Source organism: Linepithema humile, chromosome 1 (genome assembly GCF_040581485.1).
Source record: "Linepithema humile isolate Giens D197 chromosome 1, Lhum_UNIL_v1.0, whole genome shotgun sequence".
Classification (NCBI taxonomy): domain Eukaryota; kingdom Metazoa; phylum Arthropoda; class Insecta; order Hymenoptera; family Formicidae; genus Linepithema; species Linepithema humile.
The window spans coordinates 41,772,456-41,791,094 of record NC_090128.1 but is presented as its reverse complement, the minus strand read 5'-3'; the positions used below and the strand labels follow the sequence as shown (position 1 = coordinate 41,791,094).

At 32.8% G+C, this 18,639-nt stretch overlaps 1 protein-coding gene across 2 annotated transcripts; it reads right to left on the bottom strand.

The window, feature by feature from the left end:
• Nucleotides 1-432: 432 nt before the first annotated feature.
• On the bottom strand, nucleotides 433-17,439 carry LOC136998506 (fatty acid synthase-like). Of its 2 annotated transcripts, none has more exons than XM_067351190.1 (20): nucleotides 17,101-17,439; nucleotides 16,671-16,921; nucleotides 15,397-15,628; nucleotides 14,888-15,306; nucleotides 14,188-14,481; nucleotides 13,884-14,088; nucleotides 13,645-13,805; nucleotides 13,151-13,468; nucleotides 12,496-13,001; nucleotides 12,106-12,410; nucleotides 11,614-12,018; nucleotides 10,513-11,531; nucleotides 10,111-10,349; nucleotides 9,195-9,888; nucleotides 3,844-4,675; nucleotides 2,961-3,451; nucleotides 2,303-2,557; nucleotides 1,892-2,143; nucleotides 1,702-1,804; nucleotides 433-1,381 (listed from the first exon to the last, which is right to left on the bottom strand). In XM_067351190.1, the coding sequence occupies exons 1-19, from the start codon at nucleotides 17,270-17,272 to the stop codon at nucleotides 1,703-1,705; spliced, it is 7,152 nt and encodes a 2,383-aa protein (XP_067207291.1). In that variant the 5' UTR covers nucleotides 17,273-17,439; the 3' UTR covers nucleotides 433-1,381; nucleotide 1,702. The 2 variants fall into 2 exon arrangements, with proteins under 2 accessions (XP_067207291.1, XP_067207293.1); XM_067351192.1 differs by having other exon boundaries at nucleotides 433-1,335.
• Nucleotides 17,440-18,639: the final 1,200 nt, after the last annotated feature.

Sequence of the window (18,639 nt, the reverse complement as noted above, 5' to 3'; positions counted from 1 at the left end):
ACAATCCACTGACGTAATTTTTCCATTTCATCAGCCATTTCGTCCTCATTATTGTAACCTTCATTGTATTCATCGATTTCTCTTTCTGATTCTAATATATCATCTTCGAGCTCTGAATTCTCGATTTCTCTTTCTGAATCTGACATATCATCTTCGAGCTCTGAATTGTTATTTTCCATAAATATTTCCAGGCTATCAGTTTCCTTTTCGTCGCGTACATGATAGACATTCTCATTTACAGCACTATCAGTAGCTTCATTACTGTTAGATCGCGAATACTTATTTTTTATCAAGTCACTTTCGTCACACGTGTCATTTTCAGTTTTGATGTTCGCTATTTTTGTTTCTAATTTTGTCCTCGCCCGATATTTTCCTCAACTGTAGACGAAAAGTCACGAATATGCGATTACACATTTTGTACGTGTCAAACCGTTTCTTCTTTTATTTCAAACCGTAACTCTTTGATATGCTCTAAGGTGTTACTATTTTGAGCCGTAAAATATTTAACAAACGTTAACATAATCTGAAAGTTCAGAATAAAAATACTGGTTTTTCCCTGATCGGACCAGGCCAGATCCAGGAAAAAATACAGATAGATATTTTTTAACCAAAACCTGAGAAAAATCGTGAAAAATTTATAGTGAAAAGCCAGGACCCGTCTGGATTTTCCAAGCTAATATTTCCCATGGGGGGCCCGTATATATTCAGGGAAGATCGATAAAAATTTCTACCAGGGAATGAATGAAAAAAATAAAAAAACAGTAGCAAAAGAAACAATTCTTTTTACAATTCCAAAAGATTGCGGTTAATTTATTGAATAATATATACAGTACTATTACAAGTATATCAAACACTTACTACATTTATATTGCAATTTTTTTCAAAAACAGTTATCAAAATAACTTTTAAATATTTAAAATTAATTAAAAATAATAACAAAATAATTTTTACATTTATTTTTATCGACAAATCTGAAGAAACTTTTTAATCAATTTAATACAAATAATTAATCAAAATTTTTTTTTTTAAATTTTTTATTATAAATTTTATTTAGTTGTTTACATTTGAAATATATCACATGTAAATAACAACTTTATTATTTTTATAATTAAATAATTTTTTAACCACAGTTGGTATTTTAATTTTAAACATTGCCCACATTCCTCCACCTCAAAAGATTATACAAAATTCCATTCTCAGTAAAGGATATTAAATTCTTTATATAAAACAAAAAATCAATAAACGATGATATCATAAAAGATACAAAATCTATCCTTTTGTTATCGTTGTATGTCTCATAAATCATTCAAATAAGAAGTCGAACTCTGTATTGACCTGTTAGCGAAAAATAAACTTCTGTTACGGTTGCTTAAGTCTCATTCTGAAATATAATAGGTTTGGGTAGGAACATAGCAATTGTATGATTTATGCAAATAGACTAATAATTATAAATAGAACTCATATAGTACATAAAATTTTACATGCATATATTTATCAAAATAACAAAATATTTTAATTAATATTTTATAATGCTTTTTTAATGTGCAATCTAAAGCAAATAAGATAAAAAGATTAATTAAAAATTTTTTACATAGTTACAAAATTAATCACAGTAATGCATGTGACTTCAGAAACAGTGACAACAATTATTTTAAATAAGACCATATAGTTATTATAAACGTCAATAATAAAATTACTTACATCAAAACGCTTCTTCATTAATTACAGCCACCACTTTCTCGTTTCCTAAGATCGTCACGTGATTACCCTCGACGTGATGTACTACAACCTTGTTTTCAGTTATCTTAAACGTTATAAATTTTATTAAAAATATTGTAAAAATTGGTATATATTAAATAATGAATACTGATAAAATGTTTTCTCAAAATACCTTATACAAACCATAATCCTCTTCGAGTTCAGGTGCATATGACAATGTAGGTTTTAACAACGTTATGGGTGATTTAATACGCGGTAATGTAGAAGAATCATATTGCCGAATAGCCAGTACATTTTTATAAATTGTTGTATACAGTGTTTGCAAATTTGAATGTGACAGAAGAGAATTTACTTTTAAAAAGTATGTGGCGAAAATTTCAAATCTTTCTTCCCAAGTTTCACATTTTCTTAATTCCAATAAAACCTGTTATACATTACATTCTATTTTTAAATTCTAATTATAAAATGGGAAATATTTACAGTATAAACAGGCAGTAAGACTCAATGAGTGATACATAAAATATCCGCAATCAAAAATATAATAATGTAATTAGTTTTAAAAAAATAAAAATTGGAGTTATACCTCTTCACTGATTTTTGTTTCATAAATCTTGATAATATTAATCATAATATTAATCTGAAGTTCTTCATCGCTCATAGCGCTAAGCATATTAAGTTCACTATGCATTATATATTCCGGAGCTCCATCGATGAGAACTAATCGACTTTTAGTATCTGTAGCCTCCAATCTTTTTATTAGTTCAATTGCAAGAATAGAACCGAAAGAATACCCTGTTATTACGACTTTCTTTTCGTTTTTTAAACGTGGTAATATAAACTACAAAAAAAGTAAAAATAAGAAATATTTAGCAATTTTTGCTATGGTAAGCTAAAAGCTTCATTTTATTTAAAAATTATATGTGAGTTTTAATTATAACAAATAATTGTCAAGCCACCATGCTAGGACTGTACAAATGCAATTTCCGATAATAATATTGTAATAGATAAATATAATATAAAACAGTATCCGTGTCTACACAAATCTTTTAACAATTATAAAAACAAGAAATAAGAATAGAATAAAATAAATTTTGAAAATATAATATAAAAAAGATACATTTTAAGCAATTTAAATGCATTGCAAAGCAAAGCATTAAAAAAAATTTTGGAATAAATACAATACAAAAAGTTAATAACTCTGATTATATACCTTTGAAAGACGTTTTATTACAATTACGTACCATTAAAAGATAATCAGCCATCTCGGATATAGTGCTTGCAGCACCGATATTGCCATATTGCAAAGATGTTGCCAAAAATTTAATTTTTAATGCTAATTGATTAAATATTGTTCCGCAACCATCAAGTCCTGGTAGAAGAAATACATGGGTCGAGTTATCCATTGTGTTGGTCGGAAGATCTAAACAAATTTCCGAAACAAAATCTTGATTTCTCAAAATACCAAATAACAATTTCTGTGCTTTCGTAAGATCTGGCTTATTTATATCAGTTGCCGCTTTAGTTGCCGCTTCAGTTTGTGTCTCGATGCTATTAACGTTTGCATTAGATATTTGACTCAGTTTTGCAAATGTGAGGCTTCGCACTTCTTGTGCAGTGAGCAAGATATCAAATTCTCGTTCCAATGTTTGTCTGATTTCCACAGCCATCATGGAATCCATTCCAAGTTCAGCCAAAGGTGTACTTTGACTTATTACTTTTATATCTCTTATATCTGTAACACAAAATTCATAGAAACACATTGTGACTGATTATAGTATGCCAAAAAAGTTTAACAGCATATTCCACATGCAAGTCTGCGTGTAAAGCCGAGAGCACAAGCTTTTACATAAAGCATAACGCATAAGCATAAGGAAATTGATTGGTCTATATATAAGCATAAGCAAATGCATAAGGAAATGGACTAATCAATTTCCTTATGCTTATGCGTTATGCTTTATGCAAAAGTCTGTGCTCCGGCCATAAGGATATATGTGTTTGTGTACGTATTTGTGCGTGCAACAATGACTTTTGGGATGCTGTGATATCAAAGTAAATAATACATTAAAAAATTATAACGTTCTAAGTAGATTATAACAAAAAAAAAATCTGTTTGTTAATTCTTACTCATAATATTAGCAACGGTTTCCAACATGTTGTTTAATCCGGATAACCCCATTTTCTTTTCATTTACGATCATGCTGCTTACGATCGGTCGGTTTTGGAGCAAAAATTTCTGGAGTTCTGCAAGGCAGGAAGATATTTTCTGTTGCAGAGTCCCGCCGATAATCAACTCTTTATTGACTTCCTGCATGTCAGCGACGAGACCTACGTCACCTACAGCTCCCCATTGAATTGCCAATCCGGGTAGTCCTTCCTCCGCTCTTCTTTCGCACACTCTTTCCATGATGGAATTGGCCATTCCATAATTAGTTTGCCCAGCGTTCCCTCTTCCGCAAGAAACGGAAGAAAACACTACAAAATGTCGAAGTTTTAAACAGATCTTTCTAGATGCTTTATCTAATGTCTGTGTCGTCCAAGCCTTCGACATGAAAGATTCTGTGAAAGTTTCTATGGTTTGGTTCTTAAGTATACAATCTTTCAAAACCACGGCAAGATTAAATATTGCATCTACTGGTGCTTGTTTCTCCACCATTTGTAGGAAGTGTTCACATTCTTCGATATTAGCAAGATTTGCGTCTTTAACTATCTGCACGTTTACACCGTACGATTTCCATATCTCAATTCTCATTCGCTGATAGCCATTCTTTATTCCAGTTCTCGAAGTTAGTACGACATTCTTAGCGCCTCTAAGTATGAGCCAGTCAGTTAACTCTAAACCAAATCCACCCAAGCCGCCTAGTATAACGTAAGTTCTATCGCTGAGACAGTAATAACGACGGTGTGCAAGAACAGGGGAATCCAGAGATTTAACATCCTCTTGTATATTTAAAATAATCTATAAACATATCATTATATTAAAAATATGAAATTTATATTACGTATTACCCAGGTTGAAATTTCCCTCAATCTTTTCTGAATATATACGGGCCCCCCATGGGAAATAAGTACTAGCTTGGAAAATCCAGACGGATCCTGGCTTTTCGCTATAAATTTTCCACGATTTTTCCCAGGTTTTGGTTAAATAATATTTATGTGTATTTTTTCCTGGATCTGGCCGGGTCCGATCAGGGAAAAACCAGTATTTTTATTCTGAACTTTCAGGTTATGTTAACGTTTGTTAAATATTTTGCGGCTTAAAATAGTAACACCTTAGAGCATATCAAAGAGTTACGGTTCAAAATAAAAAAAAAAAATGGTTTGAAACGTATACAATGGGTTTGTTCGTTTTAGCTACACTGGGGCTGCTCTGGGTCTACTCTACACAGGATAATACAGGACAGATAAATAGTTTGTCCTGTATTATCTTGTTTAGAGCAGACCCAGAGCTGCCCCAGTGCAGCTAAAACGAACAAGCCCAATGTGTGATCGCATATTCGCGGCTTCTCGTCTATTGTTAAGGAAGCGAAAATATCGGGCGAGGACAAAATTAGAAACAAAAATAGCGAACATCAAAACTGAAAGTGACACGTGTGACGAAAGTGACTTGATAAAAAACAAGTATTCGCAATCTAACAGTAACGAAGCTACTGATAGTGCTGTAAATGAGAATGTCTATCATGTACGCGACTAAGAGGAAACTGATGACCTGGAAATATTTATGGAAAATAACAATTCAGAGCTCGAAGATGATATGTCAGATCCAGAAAGAGAAACCGAGAATTCAGAGCTCGAAGATAATATATTAGAATCAGAAAGAGAAATCGATGAATGCAATGAAGGTCACAATAATGAGGACGAAATGGCTGATAAAATGGAAAAATTATGTCGGTGGATTGTAACCAACCAAATTCCACACAATCAAACAGATGAGTTGCTGGATATTTTACGACTTAGATCAGTGCTCGGAATTAGTCTGAACATTTCAGCCGATTTCCGTGATATACGCCTCCTTTCCTCTCCTTACTGCGCGCGCCGCAGCCGCTAGGGCCAGCGCCGCCGAGCGTTAGGAGCGGCACTATCCGATTATGAGTAGGTTCTTCTCCCTATTTATTAAAATTTAAAAAAATTTATTGAAATTTATTAAAAATAAATTTTTTATTTTTAAATTTATTTTTAATAAATAAATTTTAATAAATTTTTTTAAATTTTAATAAATAGGGAGAAGAACCTACTCATAATCAGATAGTGCCGCTCTTAACGCTCGGCGGCGCTGGCCCTAGCGGTTGCAGCGCGTGGTAAGGAGAGGAGAGGAGGCGTATACCACGGAAATCGGCTGAAATGTTCAGACTAATTCCGAGCACTGACTTAGATTAATGCCACACTGAGAAAAATGGTTTTATTATATTAACAAAATGCTTCTGACCGTATTTTAGTCAAGTAAAACAGAATTTCTGGTTATTGTCACAAAATTTTACATCTTATATCAACACCGTTTGGTTAACTTTACTATAAGGATCTGAATAAGTGTTTTCTTGTTGGATCTACAAAACTTCTTGTTATATTTACATAAATCGCAGCGCTCTGCAACAGTTTCGTCATCACTCACTAAACGGTTGATCAACTGTTCGCCGCATTTATTTGTTACACTGCTACTGCGCTTTCGCTTCTCGCGGCGCGAATCGCGTGCATTAGATCTTTCGCGAAGCAATGGCGCTGAGCAGTCGGAACAGTCTCAACTGAGCTCGCTAAAGTTTTACGTCGCGTCGTGGATCCATTACGGAATATTAGTTAGGCTGATGGCAGAGAATGAAAAGTAAGCACTTATGTCTGTCGTAGACGTCTGTCATAGACGTATGATAAGGCAAAGAAAAACGTAAGTCTTGAAAGGTTATTGTGTGGATATATGTGGATACGACTACGACATACATACATAAGTGCTTACGTCTCGGTCTCTGCCATCAGCCTTACATCCGAAAAGTTTTATGATCACGTGGTGTTTTTTTTTTTTAATGAAATATATGTATACCAGTGATGTGATGTTTCTTATCGGACTCGGGAGCCGGGAGCCCGGTAGGAAACATCACATCACTAAGTATACTTTAAACCAAAATATATTGTTAGTATTTTACAAAAACAACACCTATCCGAACTTGTTTTTTAACTATAACGTTGTTTTAACCTAACAAAACGATATAGTAAAGTTAACAAGAAATTCTGGTAGAGTTTTGTAAATCTAACAACACGATGTAGTAAGGTTACAAGAAATTCTGATAGATTTAAACAGGATGGAATTTAACAGAATCTTCTGGTAATTCCAACAACAAATTTGTTTCGTAAAATTTTTGAACAAACGTACTAGTAGAATCAACCAGAATTTCTTATAATACAACAAAACTTTTTTTCCAGTGCACTTTTACTCAAATCTACAAAAACGTTTATAGAAACGTCATCCGCAAAATACAATGGGCTTGTTCGTTTTAGCTACACTGGGGCTGCTCTGGGTCTGCTCTACACAGGATAATACAGGACAGATAAATAGTTTGTCCTGTATTATCTTGTTTAGAGCAGACCCAGAGCTGCCCCAGTGCAGCTAAAACGAACAAGCCCAATATCGAACAATCCAGGAGAAAACCCGAGTAAAATAAGGGCCCTAGGCGGGATTCTAGTATAATGTCTAGGAAAAACCGTGGAAACAAAGCCTGGGCCTGGGTACACTGGAAAAAAAGTTTTGTTGTATTATAAGAAATTCTGGTTGATTCTACTAGTACGTTTGTTTAAAAATGAACAAAACAAATTTGTTGTTGGAATTACCAGAAGATTCTGTTAAATTCCATCCTGTTTAAATCTATCAGAATTTCTTGTAAACCTTACTACATCGTGTTGTTAGATTTACAAAACTCTACCAGAATTTCTTGTAAACCTTACTACATCGTGTTGTTAGATTTACAAAACTCTACCAGAATTTCTTGTTAACTTTACTATATCGTTTTGTTAGGTTTAACACAACGTTGTAGTTAAAAAACAAGTTCGGATAGGTGTGGTTTTTGTAAAATACTAACAATATATTTTGGTTTAAAGTATACTCAGTGATGTGATGTTTCTTACCGGGCTCCCGGCTCCCGAGCCCGATAGGAAACATCACATCACTGGTATACATATATTTCATAAAAAAAAAAACATCAAGTGATCATAAAACTTTTCGGATGTAAAGGCCATCACACACAAAATGACATAACTGCATATGCATAGCATAAGACCGTCTTGACCAATGAGCATGATATGTAAATCAATATGGCGCCTTTATGCTAAATGTTCATTGCATATGCAGTTATGTCATTTTGTGTGTGATGGCCTTTAGGCTGATGGCAGAGACTGAGATGTAAGCACTAATGTATGTATGTTGTAGTCGTATCTACATGTATCCACACAATAATGGCCGGAGCACAGACTTTTGCATAAAGCATAACGCATAAGCATAAGGAAATTGATTGGTCCATTTCCTTATGCATTTGCTTATGCTTATATATAGACCAATCAATTTCCTTATGCTTATGCGTTATGCTTTATGTAAAAGTCTGTGCTCCGGCCTTAAGGCGGGAGCACAGACTTTTGCATAAAGCATAACGCATAAGCATAAAGAAATTGATTGGTCCGTTTCCTTATGCATTTGCTTATGCTTATATATAGACCAATCAATTTCCTTATGCTTGTGCGTTATGCTTTATGTAAAAGTCTGTGCTCCGGCCTTTAACCTTTGACGACTTACGTTTTTCTCTGCCTTATCATACGTCCACGACAGACGTCTACGACAGACATAAGTGCTTACTTCTCGTTCTGTGCCATCAGCCTAACTAATATTCCGTAATGGATCCACGACGTGATGTAAAACTTTAGCGAACTCAGTTGAGACTGTTCCGACTGCTCAGCGCCATTGCTTCGCGAAAGATCTAATGCGCGCGATTCACGCCGCGAGTAGCGAGGGCGCAGTAGCAGTGTAACAAATGAATGCGGCGAACAGTTGATCAACCGTTTAGTGAGTGATGACGAAACTGTTGCAGAGCGCTGCGATTTATGTAAATATAACAAGAAGTTTTGTAGATCCAACAAGAAAACACTTATTCAGATCCTTATAGTAAAGTTAACCAAACGGTGTTGATATAAGATGTAAAATTTTGTGACGATAACCAGAAATTCTGTTTTGTTTGACTAAAATACGGTCAACCAGAAGAATTTTGTTAATATAATAAAACCATTTTTCTCAGTGTACATTTTAGATAATGGATCCGTCCATGCCCGCCGTCCCCCATTACATATGGGTCCAAGCTAGATTTCCTGGACAGATCCAAGTTATACTCGGGGAAAAATATTCAGGGCCAGGCTTTCTCCTAGACCAGATTTCTACCTGGGTACGCACAACTTTTTTAATAATACTTTATAAAATACGTTAAATTGTTGTAAAAAATTGTTAAACGCACTTTTCCCATGTGTTTACCGCTTGCCATGTATCTGAAAGCTGCTTCAATTTCCGTCTTAGGAAAAACTGTAGTCTGAATAGGTTTAATATTTCCATATTTTAAACCATCAGCCACTAACTTGGATAATCGAGATTTATTTTCATGGTTACTGGTAAACATTGCATCCAATAGAATAGGATAAAAACTGATTCCTTTTTGAAATAAAGACATGTTTAGATGATTGTTGGATAAAATATCAAACTTTCCGATTTCTAGAAAACGACCCCTCTTTGCCAAACAGCGAGCAGACGCTGTAAGTTTTTCTTCCACCAATGAGTTTAATACAATATCAACGCCGCGACCGTTTGTTTGTTTCATTATCATTTGCTCAAAACTCGTGTCTCGCGAATATCCAATATGTTCATCGGGAATAGCCGGAAACAGTTTTCTGATGAATTTACGTTTTTCTGCAGTGCCCACGGTAGTAAACACTTGACATCCTTCCTGAAGAGCGAGATGAATGGCTGATTGTCCAATGCCACCAGTGCCAGAGTGGATAAGTACTTTATCACCTTTCTTCATTTTTCCAAAATGATATAAGGCATAATAATTCGTGCTGTAAATACACGGCACTGTAGCTGCCTCCTCAAATGTCCATGAATCGGGTATATTCCAACATAAATCTTTATCTCGTACAACGACATTTGCTATGCACCTAGAACATAACAACATTATTATTATTAAATAAATTAAATTATTGTTCGAGTAATTATAAAATAACGATCTCTTCTAATAAATAAAAATAAAATAACAATTTTATCTGTATATTATAATAAAACAAATTTGTGTAACTCATGTAATATTATAACACCAAGTTTATTATTCACAAATGACCTATAATAAATTAAACACATACATATATTATATAATTACGTACTTATTGTCACAAAGTCCCATAACTCGCTGTCCATTGCCATCGTAACCTACATATTCCAGTCCAAGACTCGTGTCCTGAAGTCGATTCGACTTAATAAAATCAGATGTTAATTTGCCAGTTGCTAGCATTACATCTCTGAAATTGATGGACGAATAGACCACACGTACTATATCATTGCCATAAGTATCAACAGATATATCGTTTTCCATCCAACAGAAAGAACTTAAATCGCCTCGTACCTGTAAAAAAATATTTGTCAAACAAAAAAATGTATTCGTTAGATAAAGCGCAAAACTTTTAAGTGAAATTTTTATAAATATTTGAAACAAAATAATTCGCAATATTATTGTGTCAATAGCACATTAATATATTATTTAAAATTCGGCAAATGGTTTTATGTACCGTTTGACAGACATAGGCTGTAGTTACGGATTCGACTTCTGGATGCGGTAATCGCAAATGTCGGTAAGATCCCCAAATTTTATTAGGTCGCAAAACGTTAACAGTCATATTTTTTTGTAATTGTTCCATATAGAATGGATTTTGTAAAGAAAATTTAGGAGCATGTTTGTCTTGAATAAGCACACCTCTAACCAGCTGTCCACCAGGTTCTTTCCTCAAGCAGTTAATAAAACCCAATAAACCGCATTCAAAGTCCCCCTCTCCAACAATTACAATTCTGCTATTGCCATCATGTTTATTCTTGTCGTCTACAAGTTGCTTCAATTCTTCGAACCAATTGAAATTATTATTATTTATATGGACGACAATTGTATTTTTTATCATAACCTTTTTCTTTAAAAGTATAATTACTTCTTTATCCGTATGCTTTTCCAGAATAACACTTAACGCATATTTACGCAAATATTTGTCATAGTTATTTATATTGAATTTCTCGCGTGTTAAGAGATAACCGCCATCCTTCAAAAGAGGCAAAAGTTGTTCTAGTGAAATTTGATGTTTCGTGAAAAGATTAAATCCTGTTGCTATCAAAGCTTTGTCGCCTATAAATGGTTTATTTAAATTTTCGACCGAAACACTTGAAGACAGTTTCTCTAGATTGAAACGATTTGGCGATGTTAGTATAACAACATTTGCTTGTATTAAAGGAATATCAGCAAGAGCTTCAATCAGTAACGTTGAGGATAGATCTTTTAACATTACATCATCTGCATCTTCCACCAGCTCTATGGCTGTTGCTTTAATGATCTGATGATCCTCTAGCGCCAGCTGCGTCGATATTCGAATTGCTTGAGTTAACGAAATATCAGCGCGATCTTGATGAGCTATAAATTTATGTTCTTCGATGACGGGATCTCCTATTGGTTTTCGGCGAGAAATCGAGGTAGCTTTCAGGCCATGTATCTCTGTTCCACCTGATTTAATTACGCTTATTTCTTTATATACATGTATTGGTAATTCTGCAATTTGGTAATTTAGAAAATATTACATTTTAAATAATAATCTTCTCAATATGTATTTAATTAGAAGTAAGATACTTACGTTTATTTTTTTTGAATGAGACGTCCCGCAATTTTGATGCGTGAAGTGCAGGATTAATTACCAATTTTTCAATACTTGTTGGAACATATAAGTCTCTGGTATCTTTTCCAATTATAGACATCTGCAGCATGTTGTCCATGAATGTTACCCAATTACCTGTCCAAGCAATGTGCCCTTTGCTGCCTGAGACTGATGCGCTATTTAAGCCACAAAATTCACCACTATATTGGTAACCGCGTAGCCTCAATTCCTTATAAATGTCTCGAGAAGTCATATGTTCTTCTTCGTTAGTATCCATCGGTAACAGATCATTCAGCACCATTTCTTGTTCGACATTTGATACAGCGTATACTACGCCTGTTACAACAACGCTGTCTCCATCAGTGATTTCAAATTTGCCGCTCTCTACAAATAATTTTGCATCAAATATTTCATGTTATTTTAATTATATTATTAAAAGCTTTTTTTAAAAGAATAAAATTTTACACATACCTTTCTGTATCATAATTGTCAAATTTACAGGGCCATTGTTTGATAAATGAGTAGCCCGAATAAATTTTATATCTTGAAATACTATTGGTATTGATGTGTATGTTTTATCCTTTATCATTCCAATGATTTCCCAAACAAGAATTAGATAGCTTGTCGCAGGTAGCAAATTTCTTCCGTCAATGACGTGACCGGTCATATAGATATAATCTTCGTCATCCTTCATAATTTCTACTTGTTTGTCTCTGAATTTCATGAATTTTTGATTTTGATAATCATTTACGAACCAATCTTCAGAATGTTTCCATCTAATAGTATTAAAACGTTTGTTTATGCAATTATGTGTTTACTTATATATGCAATATTTAGATTAATTTTAAAATTACATTGTACCTTATAGATGGAGAGATCATAGGAGTGCCTCGGCTAACCGGAAAATTTACCTGTGGATACAAATTAGCAATCCGTGGCTGGAGGCCACAGTTGTAGAGTTCTCCAATTCCTTGCAATAGTAAATCGATAGCATTTGATTCATTTCGCTTAGTCGGTACAATGTTCGTTACTTTTGAATGTACCGATTCTTTCAAAATGTCCTGTAAAATGCTATTTGGTGCAATTTCGATAATTACAGCATTATCTGGGATCATATGCGTTGCTTGTTCAAAAAGAATGGTGTTTAATATACTACCCGTATGATAGTTTGCTGAGCATAATTTTGATGCTGGATCAGACCATTCGTTACGAGGTACGGAGGTGCTGATCCATTTGGGACTCCTTTCTTTTGGCTGTGAAATTATTTCGTTCAAACTTATAAAAAACTGCGATTTCAGAGAAGCGAGGTAACGACTGTGATGCGGCATGTTGTTGAAGTAGGTTGTTTTCACGTCAATACTGTTGTTCTGAAAAAAAGTAATTAATATATATTTGTAAATACGACAAATTGAAACTATAAATTATATTCATATTCGACTATCAAGAAAAACACTACGTGCATTACGTATTAATAAAGAAAAATTTATAGTTTATATATGGCAAAAAATTAACATACTTGTAATTTTCGCAAAAATTCTTGCATGGATTTAGCGGGGCCAGTTACAATATTGCTGTTATGATTGTTTCTGCATATTATTTCAATATCCGCTGGACATATACTTTTAAGAGATTTGTAATCAAAATTGACAACTGCGGTAAAACTATGAACTAGTTTTTCTTTCACGCATGCTAAACCAATAAAGTACGCTGAAAGAATAGTTTGTTCTATAGTCAGACATCCGTCTGCGTAAGCACAACCAAGTTCACCAGCAAAATGACCAATTATGTAATCCGGAATAATCTCTATAGATGTTAAAAGATCTACTAAGCCAATCTACAAAGTTAAATAAACAATTTTATTATTAAATATACAGCATAAAAAAGTAATATTTATTATAAACATATTTTATGGTAAAGTAAATATAATATAGACAATTATTAATGAACTCAAATTTGTGTTCATTAATATACACAATATTCCTATTTGCGGTTTTGATATACGTATAATACCTGTATAGCGATAATGCCAACAAATGTATGTAAAGCGTTTTTGTTTAGTTTTGCATCCATCTTCATCAAAATATTTGTGACATTTATATCGTATGGTTTTAAAATAGCATCGCACATTTTTACAGTATTTGCAAATGCGTGAAATTTTAATAGTTCTTTACCTGATAAAGTTTGGAAATTTATGTATTATTTTCTTAATTAATTTGTAGATATAAAATTATTTAATGTTGGGTACTAACCCATTTCTGGCCATTGCAATTCTAATGCAGAGAATATATAGCAAATAGGTCGTTTTTTGTTTTTACAATTTTGAACTTTTTGTATGGAATTCTTTTGCCGAGAATCCAGTATAATGTATCCTCTCCATGAATGGCCATCTATGTCGTCTGTATGAATGTCGTGTAATAAACGGATGTATTCTACATCTATGGGATGATTAGCAACCTAAAAAATAAATATTTTAAAAATAAATGTGGTATATATCATGTAATGTTCCTTGCTATTAAAAATAATGTTGGTGCCGTTTTTAAAATAGTCACTTACATTGTTTAAAAACAATTTCACAGATTCTTCAGTGCGCCCGGACAATGCCACAAGTCTTGGCAAGTCATCAATAGGTGCTCCATTATTAACTTTTTTTTTAGGATTCCATTTCAATAAGAAATGAACATTGGATCCACCAAATCCAAAAGAATTCATCGCAATATAACCATTTTTAAGCGGCATTGCTTCTGTGAGGACACGGATGGTTCCATCCATTAAAGCGTCTATATCGTTCCGCGGTGATGTAAAGTTTATGTTTGGCGGTACAAATCCGGTTTCAAATGCTATTATCACCTTTAAAAAATATTTATAAAATTAATAAATTTGGGTATGTAAATTTGAATTAATTGTAGTACTTGATTTATTTTTATCCAAAAGATTTGTATCTAAAAGATTTGTATACAAAAGATAATCTTCCTTGAATGAATAAAGAATTTATAGTTTTTATTTTATTAATGAAATTAGTAATTATCACATTTAAATGAAAGGATTACCATTATTTAATGTTTTTTTGAGCAACGTTAGTAGTCATTATTTGAAATATTACTTTCTCTCTCTAAAATGTTACATAAAAAAATATAAGAATAAAACAACATGAAAGAATTATTTTGATAATTTGTTTTAAATGTCTTAATTTGTTTGTTATTTTAAATCGTTGTCTTTATGTTATGGAAATAATTTTTTAAATAAATTGTTTTACTTTAGCGATTTGTGTGAAGCCGCTGGCAGGTTCTGCGTGACCAAGGTTAGATTTTACAGATCCTATCATTAATGGGGTTTTTCTATTTTGACACAGAACGTTACGAATAGCATTGATTTCTTCGGGGTCGCCAACTCTAGTAGCAGTACCATGTGCTTCGATGTAATCCAAGTCAGATGGTGGTACTTTGCACTCATTGTAAAACTCTGTTAATAAGGCACTTTGCATGTGCGACGATGGAAATGTTATTCCTTCTTCTTTGTAACCGTCATTATTTAGTTTAATCTGTTTACATATAGCATAAATTCTTTTCGCATTTTTAGCTTTTTGAAGATATACTACCGATACGGTTTCAGAACGCGAATAACCACTTGCGGCAGCATCAAAAGGCCTACAATATCCATCAGAAGATAAAACACCTAAAATGATGTACAGTATGTATTATATTAATGTAGTATATCAACTTAGCTTGTATTATAAAATCAAGTAATTTTAGTAGAAAATAATACCAAGCCGAAAGAATTGCATATGTGGACCAGGATGTAAGCAAAGGCTTATAGCTCCAACTACTGCGTCCTCGCATTGGCCTGACATAATACATTCATATGCAACAGCTATAGCGTATAGACCAGAGCTACAAGCACTATCCACTGTATAGGATGGTCCTTTTAGATGAAATGAATGAGATAGTATATTTGCTGCTGCATATTTTGCGCATCCTGTAATGGTTCCGTCGTCTATCTAATTTACAGGACGTAGTGATATATTTATATAGGTCATGTAATTACAATAAAAATCATTATGTGAATGATTTCTTCTAATTATTTTGTACTGTTTCATTTCCTTCTAATCATTTTTTTCTAATTATTTTGTACTATTTTATTTTCATAAATCAATAATTTTTTTTTATTTTGCGGTTTTTTTACATCCAAAATATGAAAGTATTTTTGCATTACTATGGATTTACTACATTCAATAATATTTATGTTGCTTATCTAATAACAAGATTTAAGCCATAACAAATTACACTACGCGTCAAAATTAAGGGATAGAACATTTCGGGTCGATTTTTGGGTGTTTTTTGGGCAGCTGTATCTTCGCGAAAAATGGACGAAAAAAATATTTAAGAAAAGCGTTTTAAAGCTTGAATTTTCTAGTTTCTGAATCTTGGAAGAAAACTCCTGTATCATCATTTTTAACTGAGTCATCCTCCATTGAACGGACCAATCCGGAAATGAAAAAAATTTCCCCAAATTGGGCAACGTGCATAAACCAGAAAAATTTTTTTTATAAAAAATCGATTTCACGACGTTAAAGCTCACACAATTCTCAACAATTTGCTTTTTTAGTAAAAGCTGTGCAATTTTTTTTGACCGATTATTGGCGGTTAAAGCAAAACTGGTACCTTCAACTTTAAACATCCGTAGCTCTGGAACAAATTGTCGTACGACATTCACCATGGGCTTCTTGGAAAGTTCAAAGTCGTCCCTATAAGACGCTCTCTTCAGAATTTTGATCTGACATTTTTATTATTTCGATATATCGATTGTAAAAACGTGTTAAAAATCGCGTTTTTCTCTTTTTTCATTCACCTGGGTCTATTGCGAAGATCCGCACGCACGCGTGCGCGCGCGAAGCGTAAATCCGATCAGCAATGATCAGCAACCTTCTCGTGGTACGCTTTGAGTAACGAAATTTTCTATCCCTTAATTTTGATGCGTAGTGTATTATTATAACAATTATTTTTTTACTATTTATATCAATCAATGATAATTTGTTTCACCTGAAAATTTTTATACAATAATGTCTCTTGTGATTCAAGGTAACACGACCCTATGATTACTGCAGTATTTTTGCCTCGTAATTGTTTTGGATTGATTCCTGCATCGATAATTGCTTCGTAAGTGTGTTCCAACAACATTCTTATCATGGGATCTATTATATTTGCTTGCTTGAAAGATATATCAAAAAAATCGGCATCAAACTTTTCCACATTATTAATTGTTCCCATGCGAGTTGGTAAGTCCGAATGCTCTAACAAATATATATTTGGAAATTATAACTATATTGTTTTCTGTATTTTTATTATTGTAAAACTATAGTTTAAAGTATGTCTTTGAAATATTCAATTATCTACTGTAATTAATGACAAAGGAAAAACTATTAATCTCAGTTAAATATAAATACAAAGTTACAATTTATAAATTAATCACCTATATTCCATCGAGAATGATTTGCTTTAAGAAGATTAATTTTGTTGAATAGATTTTCTTGTAATTGTTTTATATTGTCTGAGCCTGGGAATCTACCAGCGATACCAGAAATAACAATTTCGTCACTGGATTCGGTATTAATATACGATTGATATGTTTTTTCGGTACCCATAATTCTAATTGTTTTATTGGATATAGAAATGCAGAAAAATAAATGCAAATATACTTATCTTATTTTATTTGCATTTACTTGTTGCGATGTCTTTTTATGATATTTGGCTTTGAAAATGCACTGTAATGTTGAATATCGTTTGAAGACTGGGCGATAAAGCGCTGAAGCACAGTTTTTATAAGCAAGTTGACGTGATTAGCCATTACGTCAAGTTTGGGGGACTTTAAACTTACGAATATAGTATCGTTTCCGCTGCACACATGGACACAGGAATGCCTTAACCATGAATTTGTCAAGGCGGGTCACGGCACATTTGAATTGGCTTGTGAAATTCATACCTGCAAGTTTATGTGTTAAGTCATTTTTGTGACCATATGTACATACATTTACTATTTCTATTTTCTAGTTTTGTGACGTAAGTAAAATATGTCTAATTGAAATTTATTGGTTGTATTATAATTCTTTTATTTAATATTATTTATTAGTAAATATTTATTATATAAGACTAAATTATTTGATAATATAAATACAAAATTCTCTATGAACAACAATTAAGGAATCAAGAAAAATTGTTCAAATACGATAATTTTCAAAGCATTGTAACTCCATGAGAAATCATCGTATTTAATTCGGAGCGAAGCATTTTAAAGCTTGAAACTGCTTTCACATGTGTGTGCCTTCAGCGGATTTTAATTTTTTTTATTTTATGAATCTGATCGTATAACCGTGATACGCTTTGAATAATGTTTGATCGTATAACCGTGATACTCTTTGAATAATACTTATGTCGACGATATTTTCATTAAAAAAAATTTTCCATTTTTTGTTTAAAAAGTTAGATAGTAACTCTTATAGTGCTGAAAAAAATAATAAAAATTGTTTTTAGAGATTTTTCAATTATTTATTGCAGTGGGTAGATTCATCTTTTAGTTTTTTAACAATTTCGGCTAATTCAAATATCATGGACACGTGAAAAAAAATTTTTTAGCTAATAACGTCATTGTGTATTGTTGTGATAGAATTACACTAAAAATGTAGTGTCATTGTAGTCAAATATCGATCTGGTGTCATTATTCATTAATGTTCTGCGTAAACTAGCAATTTCTGGTATCAAAAACATTGGAATCTCATTTTAAGAACACAACATTTTTTTAAAATGAATTTACATGCGCCATTAGATTCATATTAAGTACCACATATTTTATATTTGACGTTAACATTTATAAACAAACTTTTTGGGAGTCCTACGGGCTGTCTTTTCTCACCCATCATCGCTGACACCACTCTATGTGACATAAAGAAAAAAGTGATATGCTCCGAAATAAGCTCACATTTTATTCATCGTTTTCTCTCAGATGTTTGGACAA